This window comes from Protomyctophum parallelum (assembly GCF_964188405.1).
Source record: "Protomyctophum parallelum genome assembly, chromosome: 10".
Lineage (NCBI taxonomy): Eukaryota > Metazoa > Chordata > Actinopteri > Myctophiformes > Myctophidae > Protomyctophum > Protomyctophum parallelum.
Genome location: NC_139704.1, coordinates 20,580,636 through 20,593,083, shown reverse-complemented (window position 1 = coordinate 20,593,083; position 12,448 = coordinate 20,580,636). Strand labels below are relative to the sequence as shown.

The following is a 12,448-nucleotide window of genomic DNA, read 5'->3' as shown; positions in this document are numbered from 1 at the left end:
GGCAAATATAGTACTTTTACTCCACTACAATTATTTGACAACTTTAGTTACTAGTTACTTTGTAAATTGATTATTATTACAAAACATACAGTAACCACTTCAGCCGTGTGTGTGTGTGTGTGTATATATATATATATATATATATATATATATATATATATGCCTACATTTCGGCTCTTTTGAAAATAGCTGGTATACATTTGAAAGCTTGAAATGTGATATTCTGCATAGTGAGTACTTTTTACCTTTGGTACTTTACGTATACCATTTGATGCCAAATAGTACTTTTACTAATACTTTTATTCAAATACATTTTGAATTCCGGACTTTTACTTGTAACACTGGCGGTGTCCACAGAGCCTCTCCTCGCAGCATCAGCAGAATCAATGGACTGAGCCCACTTCCAACATGGAGCATCTGGCCAGTCAGTCACACTACATCAGAATGATCAATGGCCAGGCTCAGGGAACCACAAAACTGACCTGTATCAAGGAAGATTATCAATCAAGAAATGGGAGTTAAATATTTCTCTCTCTCTCTCTGACTGTCTGACACTCTGGATTAGAAATTGTTGAAGACTTTGTTGGAAATCACTCTCACTGCTTTGGTTGAAATGCTATCCTTCAAAAAGCACACTGTTGAATGAACTTGATTTGTAATGTGGCTGTTTATCACGTTGTCAGGGACTAGACGCTGACTGGACAGAGATTGAAGAATCCCAAACATTACCTAGAGTACAACCATAATAGCTCACCTGAATGAGCAGTACTTTTTGAAGCCTAGGTTTTTGATAATACCCTTGTGATAAAGTCTTTTAGGAGGTAGTTTAGAAGGGAATGTTATTTGTAAAAAAAAAATATTTTCTTTTTAAAGCCATTCCACAAATTTACCGGGATTTGAACCCTGGTGTTAAGCAAGAGACCACCAAACCTATAATGCTCTTCCAAGAGGGAATCACAGCTTGGCAGTGGTGTAACGTAGTACCTCTCATCTGTAAGGGTCTGTGGCACATTTTAACTCGTATTGATAGAACTCTCTTTGACTGTTCAATACCTCTTCCGGTCGTCCCACAATAAAGTGTCTCCACTCTCCCATTTAACAAGAGAGAGAGAGGGCGAGAGAGAGTCGATAGACCACCTTCAACCTCTGCAGAGGTTCTAGTTATGTTCAGATTGTAATTTATTTTGTATTCATTCAATTATGAAGTTCCCGATTGCAAATGTATATGAATCTGGATTCACTGTAGCCATACCGTGCAATGGAAATGATATGGAGCAGTGCAAGCTTGATATCAAAAGACCACTGATTGCTGTCAGATCCTTGAACAGATAGAAATCAAATCACATATTTTTCTCTAGCCAAAGGGGATCCAGGAAATGTGAAATAGACTGAAACCCTGACTTGTAATCAGGAAGAGCTATCATAGATGTATTTATTGAGTCTGACTTTTTCTTTACATGACAGCCAGGCTCTTGTAGACTAGTATCTGGAGCTGATTGCAGCAGACTCAGGCCAGGTGGGGTGATTGAGGACGGGATGCAGGTGTCCAAAGAATATGCCACCGTAGAGCCCTCTGGTGGCACTGACGAGCACAGATGTGGCACGCTGATTTCACCCAACACCACAGAGGCAAAGGGGAGCAAGACATCACAAGTACGGCCTTTACTGGTGAAAGTGCAGGACGCACTGGGGCGTGCTAGCAAAGACTATCGTAGACGCGAAAGTAAAAGTCAGACTCGATAAAATGCATCTACTGTATGGTAGTCAACTCTGCATGCCTGATCAACAAGTCTGAAGCACGAAGCGACGATCAATCACATATCCACTGAATCAGAGTAGATCATAGAACAAGCCTGGGAGCAGCAATGGAACTTGTGTAACTTTAATTGTCCTTGACATGGAATGTTCTAATGTTTTGCTTTCCTTCACTTTTAACACAAGACGAGTTACAGCACAGTCAACGTGGCATCTGCTATTTTAAGAAGTGCTCAACAAAACACACGCACACACACACACACACACACACACACACACACACACACACACACACACACACACACACACACACACACACACACACACACACACACACACACACACACACACACACACACACACACACACACACACAATAATATATAATTTACATTTCCATAAAAGTGAAATGCCTACCTGCTACTGCCTCTCTGTCTGGACATCCAAATATACCCAACCTCTGCATTGCCCTCAGTGTTCCTGAGGTTGATCTTAACGTGTAAAGAAGGCCGATGTGGAGAGCATGTAGGATGAGAGCTTCCTGAGCTGCACTAGCCACATAAATTAGGCAGCAGCACAGAGTTATCCCCCAGGACTGCTGTCAGTTGGCATCTTAACACTCTGGAGCCTAATGAGAAACAATGCTGCCCCGTGCACCTTATGCAACACGCACAGTAAACAAGTCCTCTCTGTTCATTTAACTCTCAGAGTGTACTCGGTGAAATGGATTAATTCTCTGTTAATTTAACTCTGAGAGAGTGGATGTAACCAAATGGACGGCTCTCGGAGTTGGACGTGACTCTGGGAAATTAGGAATGAATGGATACATGAACATTCAGGACTTTACTGTAGACTAAAGCATATTTAACCCTGTAAAACCCGGATTAATTTCTACTTGCAAAAAAGAGATTTCAACCTTATTACTACTTTTTACTGAAATGATGTTATGCACATTTATAATAATTATTAAAATAATAATAATTTAATAATTTACATTTGGGGAATATCTTTTACAATAATAAATAAAACATGTTCTAGACAAACATATATTACAGTTATTTATCACTTTTATCAGGGTTAAAGGTCAAAGGTCATAGGTTAACACTTCTTCAAAATTGCACAGTCCAGAGATTTTTAATTTGTGTGAATTTCAGCCTCTGTGGGGGGTATTTATATGCAAATATCATGACCAATGGTATTGCAATGAACATCAATGATGACATTTAGGTGAAAAAAGAACATTAAAAAAACGAATTAATTAAAATATGTTGTACAGTATTGTTACAGGTTAAAACACACAGTAAAGTGGTAGTATGCCATAATCTATTGCTTTAAATGCAGTAATCAATATGTCTTAAGAAAAGGTTTCGTTGTTACTCATCAGACGTGCTAGAGAGGCTGCGCTATAGACAGCTACTCCACTGTCGTTTATTATAAGTAATGTCAGTAATGCAAGATACAAAGGAATAGAGGAACAGCTGTTTTTGCAAATCACTTTTCTTACCCCAGGACTACTAAATAATTGCAGGTCTTTTTCAAAGGCTAAAGCCCAAACAGCACCAATGATTCGCCAATCGCCTCGCAACTCCTTGCAACATCAACATGCAACTAGGTGTGGTTGACCTTAAAACTGTTTTGTTGCAAGGAGTTGCGACAAGTCACAAGGAGTTGCGACTGGTGTGGTTTGGACCCCTTCACCACTTTTCAACCTATCTTCATATAATTGGTCCTTACTAATGTTCATGATAAAATACCATAATTATTTTCTACTCAGTCTGTCTCATATAGGAGGGCTGTGGGCAGTTCAGAAACCCGTCCACCGGTGACATCATTACGCAGATTCTTTTTTAAACAAGACATTTTTATATTTAGATTTGGAGAACGATGGCTTTCATTATCGCAATGCAACATTTCAGGAATTAGCTTGGATTCCCCATTGATGATGTCACTGGTGGACGGGTTTCGGAACTCCCCACAGCTCTCCTATATGACACACAGACAGAGTAGAAAAAAATGGTGGCATTTTATCATGAACATTAGTGAGGACCAATTATATGAAGATAGGTTGACAAGTGGTGAAGTGGTCCTTTAAGAGGGAACCTTTAAAAGTGCAGTTTTTTTACGTGAGAGATAGGAAATGTAAACACATTGTAGGTTAACTTAATACTGTGTATCATCCAAAGTATAAGGCTCTGTGTACAGACACCAGTAATCCCACGCCGATCAACAAATAATATAGAAGTGTGGAACAGGAGTACTGAGACACTTCCTTCGATCCCCGCCTCTGAGAGCAAATTAAATAGATCAAACAGAACTAATGAAATCTCGCCAAGTACACAAAGCCTTTGCAAACAGCTGAGCGACAGCAGAGACAATAACGGATCAAGAATAATGTAGTTTGAGCAGAGAGCTGGCGTTGATATAATTAGCATAAAAGTAAAACTCACTGATTGTGGTGTTCACAAAGGTATACTCAATCTGGTTTTGCGCTTTATTATTTGTCACAAGTCGGGCTCAAGCACTGGAACAGAAACGGCTGCTGTTTTCAGCTTCACATTAGTGGAGCTGTGACATGTAATGCTTAAGTAATTTATACTAGCTTGTATATCGGTTATTGTTACTTAGCAATACTGTTACAGTTACGGCTAAGAATAAATCAGGCTTTAGGTGTCTCTGTTTATAATTTTATTATCAGGCTTTTTGTCAAGGCACCATGAATGATAAGAGATGACCACAGATTTCTTAAGGTAGTTAAGCAGGTTTCCACCATATGTGCCATATCATATTTGACATATCCTTGCTTATATGATGTTATCATTTCACACATAATTATTTTCACATATACCTTTATTTACTAATACATTACATCAATATGCACTTTGTGACACTGTTTGTGACACTGTTTTTATGCACACTGGTAACCTTTTTTAAGTCTTTAAAGTTGGTGACAGAGCACTGGAGCTAATGGCAAAGAGCAGCTTTTGCGAAGTGAGAGTTGCTGGAGTGTGCAGTGTGCAAACACTAAGGCTACACTACATGTGCAACCATGTGGAATAAAGACATGCCAGGAGAACTAAACATTACGTGTTATCACCAAATTCTCACACTGATGCTGCTCTATAAATTAAAAAAAAACGTTGGGTTTATCAAAGGATCTTGAATCTGCTTGGCAAGTTTCATTGCATTCTGCCCATTTATTTTGAGATATCTTATGTGAAAGTGGAAATGAAAAATGAGTAAAATGCCCTTTTTGGGACCTATATTAAGGGGAAATATTTCCAAAATTATTATATGTCAAAACCCACGTCAAAACTGTTCCTGTGTGGGGAGGAAGGGGAGAATGTTTAGGCCTGCCACAAATATATACTTCATATACTATATATCTGATTGACTGATTTTTACCACTTTAATGGTGTAAAAGATCAGTTTCTCCAGATAGGGTAAATTGCCGATCACAGATAGGGTAAATTGCCGATCAGAGTGAATATCGGCCGGTACGGCCAATCACTGATGGCCCATTATCGGAGCATCTCTCTACTATCCAGAGTTTGATGAGGTCAGTGTCATGATCTTCATATAGGCTATGGAGACGGCCATATATGGAACGTGTCACACAGAGTGACTGACGGACGGACTGACTGACATGAAGTGTGACTCACATGAAATGCATTATTCATTGTAAACTGTGACCTACGGTCACGAATATTGTATATTAAGTACATTGTAATGGGCACTTTCAGGAGGCGGGCACCTAGGTTGGTGAACCAATACGGAGCTTTCCAGCGCTAGTTTGAATCCGCCCCTCTTGGAAAGGGAGAGTCTTTCAGGCTACCGGCACTTCAACATCCTTCTGGTACTTTTGAGGCATGGGCAAACACGTTTCGGTGGTCAAGCCTTCTTCAATGTGAATGAATAGTTCTAGTGCTTAATTTTTGCTCTTTGATTATGCATAGCGTCCTCACCTGTTGACCTGTTGGATAAAGCCTGGTCCGACTGATTACTAACACTATCCCAAACCCTAACCCTAACCTCAGTCTTAACCGCCTTATGGGCAGTCCTAAGCCTATGGTGGTGCAACTTTAACCACATGTCATGCAGTGATATTGCTGTACAAGCTCACAACATGTTGGATAGCAACATGATGTGAGCTGACGTCTTTTGATAATTGTCGCCTATAATGACATGCCTAGAATAGGGACGTCCAGTTGAAAAGTGTACAAATTGTGTCTTGTGACTGTGATTCTTGAAATGTCACATGAGAATATATAAGAGAATAAAGATCACATTTTTGGACAGAGTCATTTTGAGTTCACTTGTTCAACTATTGGACTTTTCTCCATGATCAGTTCTCAGCCTGTTCAGTAGGCTTGACGTTGACGTGCCATCGAAGACGCTTAGAAGTCATATCCGTCATTGAGAGAGCTTGACAAACATCAGTAGCCAACTAGAAGTTGCGTCATAGCCCGTGAGCCGGTGAGACCTGATATGCTGAAACGTCATGTTGTGAACACCTTTGATCAGGCTGCTGCGTCCCTGACAAGTCATACGTAGGAGTGGACATTGAGGCAGAGCAGCCCTTTGAAGATCTCCATCATCTGCTACTGATAAGGTTATTATGTTGTTGCTCGATCTCTCCCTTCAAGGCCATAATGCAATGTGACAGAATGAGACTGCTGCTCTCAAAGAGAGACGTAGGGGGTATGAAGATGTCGTTAGTTTTTTTGCAGTTAGGGGAAGAATTGAATCATGTTGCTCTCAGGATCCACATGGAGATCTGGCCAGGCATTGACATCAGTCATCTACGTACGTACAGTATGATGCCAAATTTGGTTTCATGTAAAATATTTACACACGCACGCACGCACGCACGCACGCACGCACGCACGCACGCACGCACGCACGCACGCACGCACGCACGCACGCACGCACGCACGCACGCACGCACGCACACACACACACACACACACACACACACACACACACACACACACACACACACACACACACACCGTCATATAGACTGCTAGACTCAATGCAGAACCATGCCATAAACGTTCCTTTGCTGCTACAATGAGATGTAGTCGGTGGGTAATCCTTATAAGCCTGATCATCGTATAGTACATTTTTAGACTTGTAGGCATTTATTTTCATACTCTTCGGATAATCTTTTTAACGTTTTGTTCACCATCAGTTGATGATTAAAAACCATAATTATGCGTTAACTAGCTAGTGTTTAAGTTTTTTGCAGAACAGTTCTTAGATTTGGATTTTGGATGGTAAAATCACTTCAGTGACAGTGGTTGGTGACTTGGTGTTATGGGTGTTTATTGAGTTTTGTCCACACCTTCATGTAGTTTCCATGATTTCAAACCAACAGATCTTCCTTTAATCTCTTTTAACCACTTGAACTGCAGTGTCCCTTTTCTGGGCACGTACATTAAGCGAAAATAGTCGATTTACCAGCTCACAACCTGTTGCAACGAGTGGTGAGGTTATAGATCAGCTAGTTTTTGTGTGTGAAATGTAGGGTAACTGCCTTAATTTTACCTTCACGGCCTGTCTTCATGTTTTTGGCTCCTCGGTCTGTTTTTAGGTGACACACATGTATTACCAAGCCAAACTTTTTTGGGGTGCTTTGACCTATACTAGAAGCGCTTGCATCCTGCAAGGAGAATTTCTCAATGTATAGGAAGTACATGGAGCATGTACCATGGAAGAGGTAGTACATAATAATCTCTTTTGACACCAGTTTCTGCAAAACATGGGTAATGATGAGACAGGTCTCTATGTTTATTGATTTAAAGAGGGTCAGCAGACAGTCATGAAATGCCAAACATTAGAAAAAGACAGACAATATGCCAGAGAGGGCAATTTGGCAGCTGAAGGTCACTAATCCATCATGTGCTTGTTAAACAATTGGAATGAAATCAAAGAACAGTAGAACTAGAATTGATCGGCTGAAACCCTGACTCAGTGCTTCCATGGGAATTAACTATAAGCTTGCTGGCTTTTAAATCGCTTCCCAAATGTTTTAGATGCATACTGTACTTTTATTTATCCTGCAGGGAAACTTCAGTCAGGAGTGGCATACAGAGTTGGAGATGGACTGATAAAAATAGTGAAAATAATAATAACTAGAACTGCACTCTGTTGAGTGCCTACTTGCTTGTTGCACACAATGGCCTACTAGTGCACAAGCAGAGCGCGCAAGTACTGTCGACCGCTACAAACTGTCAAATCTCAGCTTCTCTTTGAAAGAACGTTTGAAATATTGAATTATTAGGTTTAGCTATTTGCTACGTACCTAGTTTTTGGAGGTAAAAAAGTATTATTAAGTATGGTAATAGACGGCTTTCGATGGTGACGTATATGTCGATCAGTGTCGGGTGGATTAAAGGAAATGCCTCTTATGTATATTTATATGTAATTTGTAAGTTGATTAGCGGTAGGCCTATACTGTGGTTACTTTGCGTATGCCCCGTTTGATGCGTATACGTATCATATGACGTCAGGTATAACTAGTATAACTAGCTGTCAATGATGACGTAATAAAGATGTGGATTAATCGGTTTTCGATGGTGACGTATATGTCGATCAGTGTCGGGTGGATTAAAGGAAAGGTGAAAGCTGGAAAGGAAATGCTTCTATGTATATGTATATGAAATTTGTAAGTTGATTAGCGGTATACTGTGGTTACTTTGCGTATGCGCATGTATCATAGCAGCATATGACAGGGTAATACGAGAAATACAAAAATCTGTGGTCCTTTGTCTACATTTATATGGGACTATATCATAGATGTGTCTGTGCATGCACGCCTGTCGGAGAGTATGTGTGTTTGTGTGTGTGTGTGTGTGTGTGTGTGTGTGCGTGTGCGCGTATTGACTCTACAATAGCATAAGTTTACCCTTTGTGGCCCCTTCATAATTCCTCCAATGTACCAAGACTTGCATGCCACAACTATGAATAATGCCAAATCAATAATCAATAATGATCATTGATAGTTCACATTAACAAGCAATATCTATATTGACATGGTTCAATGAACATCCTAAATAGGCATTTAAAAGTTGCAATGAGTCAAACCACATGCAGTTATGGGCTGTTAAAATATAAATGTACACATTTATGTTTTGCCCTTTGTCAGGAAAACCATATACAGTACAGTACATACTGTATGTCATCACATCTAGAAAGCCACAGGTCCTGGGGCACGGTGACACAGTCGGTAGTGCTGTCTCCTCACAGCTAGAAGGTCCTGGTTTCGATTCCTGCTCGGGGCGCTGTGGGCGCGTTCTCTCATCAGTGCCCATACCCGAGGCGAGGTTGGCGAAAGGGCCTTTCTGTGTGGAGTTTGCATGTTCTCCCTGTGCCCCCTAGGGTAGGTACCCTCACAAAAAACATGCAGTAATCCTGGTCTCTAAACTACCTCCCCCTGGCCAGCCGGGGCGCTTGATGGAGGGGAAAGGAACTGGTCGGAATAACGTGTTCCTTCCACGCGCTACGTCCGGCTGGTGAAACTCCCCCTGTCAGGTGAAAAGAAGCAGCTTGGACTCCTCATGCATAGAAGGAAGCATGAGGTCAGTCCGCTGCCCCCCCAGGTTGGCAGAGGAAGTGTAGTGCCCAGGATTACATTTTTGACACTGGGTGAAAAAAAAATTTGCAACCCACTTGGGTTGCAAAATTGTGGGATAAAACATATTAAAAAAAAGAACAGAAAAGAAAGCCACAGGTCCTTTATCCTAATGCTGCATGCACATGGAATCAGCCACGCGGTAGATGGCAAACCGGCAGTAATTTTAGTGGACGGGAGGGAGCAGGACGCTAAACGGAACAGGATAGCCCGGCAGCCAGAACCGGCGACGGTAACGGCAGACGGCGTCAATGTTAAAATATTTAATATTTTTACTGTTTCCTGCCGTCCAGCAGGTATGCTGTTTGCTGTCTACCGCTTGCCTGATTCCATGTGTTGTGAATGCAGCGTAAGTGATGCATTTCTTCTGTACAAAAGACAGTAATAGGGCTCCAGTGAAACTGCAGTGAGCAGTCTTTGTATTAAAGAGAAAATGCAGATGTTTGAGCATGTACTGTATTCAGTTTGATTACAAATGCATAAGATCCCCAGAGAGGGACATTCAGGTGTCATAGCAGCAAATGCTGTGAGCATGAGAATGAATATACTTTCAACAGTGACTACCTGAAAGAATTTATGTACAGTTTGTCAGTGGTCTATCAACAATGAATGATGGATGGTTGTAATAGTAAACATTGCAACGGTTATCCTTATTTTAACAGGCATCGATCTGTCAAGGTTTTGTAGTGTACAGCCAGACTCAGTTAACCAAATGAACAGATAGCGACAGAGCCAAAGAAAAGGTCAGTAATTGAAAAGAACAGACAGTGCCAGAGTCAAAACAGTTTGAACCTAGTGAGATGGTACAGTCAGTACCATGGCAAATCAAAAGGGAGGGTTTTATAGTTTATTTTTTATAAATTATTATTTATTATAAAACAAGGTTGACATTAATGGCAGTTTTGAGAATTGTTGTTTTCATTTGTAGGCTACTTCAAATCCCAAGTTGAATTAAACCAGCACTATGTAACTTTTGAATGAGCTTCTTGGCATATGATGCTAAATTCAGGATATGCCTGTGCAAATCGCTGTGGTTAAGCAACGGATTGTGTGTTGTCAGACCAGAGCTAAGTCAGCCTATATAATGTAAAGATCACTTCAGCCTGCAACCTACAACACTATCATTATGTTTTAACCTACAACACTGTTGGCAACTATTCCTCTATCATTATGTCTACTCGCCCCTCCACTTCTCAGAACAGCTACAGCACCACCTATTCAAGTGATTTTAAATACCATCGCTTGTCCCAGATCCAGAAAGTCACCCCCTCTGTTGCACGTTACTCTACCTCCAGCTACCCCAGCGGAGGTTGTGAGGAACGCAAGTCGTTGAAGAGTGCCCATGGACTGGTGGGCTTAAGGAACCTGGGAAACACTTGTTTCATGAACAGTATTGTGCAGTGCCTGAGCAACACAGAAAGCCTACGGGACTACTGCATGGAAAACTTGTACTGCACAGACCTCAACAGCAACGCTCCCACCAATGGCGGTCTCATGGAGGAATTCGTCAAGCTGATTCAGTCCATGTGGTCGTCATATGGCAGGGAGGCCGTTAGTGCCTTCAAGTTCAAAACTCAGATCGACAGATCTGCCCCCATATTTGTGGGATTCAAGCAACATGACGCACATGAGCTTCTGCATTACCTTCTGGATGGTCTGCACAAAGAGGTCAGGGTCACAGCTGGGCCACGTGGCACTGGGCCACGTGTCACTGAGGAGGCATTTGGCCAGATGTCGGATGACGAGAAAGGAAAGGCGATGTGGAGTAACTACCTGGAGAGAGAGAACAGTAAGATAGTTGAGCTCTTTGGGGGCCAACTGAAGAGCACTGTGACCTGCCACCACTGTGGGTTCTGCTCCACTGTCTTTGACCCCTTCTGGACTCTCTCTCTACCCATCATCAAGGGCCCTATGACCACCATAATGGACTGCATGAGGCTCTTCACCAAAGAGGACATCCTTGATGGATATGAGAAGGTGACATGCTTCAGGTGTAAAGTCAAGAGACAGTGCTCAAAGAAGTTCACCATACAAAAATTCCCCAAGATATTAGTGCTTCATCTGAAACGGTTCTCCCAGGCCCCTAGAACCACCAAACTGTACACCAATGTCACCTTCCCTGCAAAGAACCTTGACCTGAAGCCGTTTGCCTCTGAAAACAACGTAAATGCTGTGTACAATCTATATGCATTGTCCAACCACTCGGGCACCAGTACCAAAACTGGCCATTATACATCCTACTGTCGCAGCCCAGTCTCAGGAGAATGGTACAATTTCGATGACTCCAGAGTAGCACCAATATGCTCCAGCAAAGTGCGTACTGATGGTGCCTACATATTGTTCTATGAGTTGGCCTCCTAGGATGGATTTGGATGGATATGGATGGATGGGTTGATTGACGGGTGCTGAATTAAGGTGTGTTGATGGAGGAGGGCCCTCATCCGATCTTGTACAAACACAGGCTGTGTTTTCCACAACCCGGAGGAGGAAATAAATGCTACCACTAGCCCTAACCCTGCATACCTGTTCCAGATGCCAAGGTGACTGACCTGACTGGACAGCTTAGACTTTAAGATGGGTTTAGAGTTAAGGCTGACTGGTGCAATGGTGTATCGAACTGAGAGATTCACAAAACTATTGCAATAATCACCATTTAAAATGATAGAGCACTGTTAAATCACCATCATCACTTTTAATTTGGCATACTTCAGCATATCAACCTGCTCTCATGATTACATTTCATTATTTGTCTGCAGGGTCAACACCGAATTAGGTAAAACAGTTTTAGCACTCCCTATGCATGGGTTCAATGAGTCATTAATATTGTTTTTAATTGTAATTATTTTTGTTTTAATTAATTTAATTAATTATTGTTTTAGTTTTTATACTAGGGTCCTGCCCTCAATGAATTTCAGAGAAATTAAATGAACGTTGAATGAATCTCATCCGACTCTGCCCAAGGTTGACGGTCTTTGTTAAACCATTTTCCTTCTCAGACATTGCCCCATCAAGAACCATGAGACAGAATCTATTGACTGCATTGCTTCTCAACCTCACCTG

General features: G+C 41.5%; 2 protein-coding genes across 2 annotated transcripts in view; both read left to right on the top strand.

The window, feature by feature from the left end:
* The window catches only part of dnajc12 (DnaJ (Hsp40) homolog, subfamily C, member 12), a 281,213-nt gene extending 272,034 nt beyond the window's left edge, over nt 1–9,179 (top strand). Inside the window, exon 6 of the transcript XR_014569806.1 lies at nt 9,141–9,179. The gene's annotated coding sequence lies outside the window, so the exon portion shown is untranslated. The remainder of the gene's footprint in view (nt 1–9,140) is intronic.
* On the top strand, nt 1,537–11,749 carry LOC310865719 (ubiquitin carboxyl-terminal hydrolase 2-like; the record flags this gene model as incomplete). The annotated part of the gene is made up of 4 exons (XM_083774929.1): nt 1,537–1,723; nt 6,277–6,364; nt 9,524–9,620; nt 10,586–11,749. 4 exons carry the CDS (start codon nt 1,537–1,539, stop codon nt 11,747–11,749), a joined length of 1,536 nt encoding a protein of 511 aa, XP_083631055.1.
* Nucleotides 11,750–12,448: the final 699 nt, after the last annotated feature.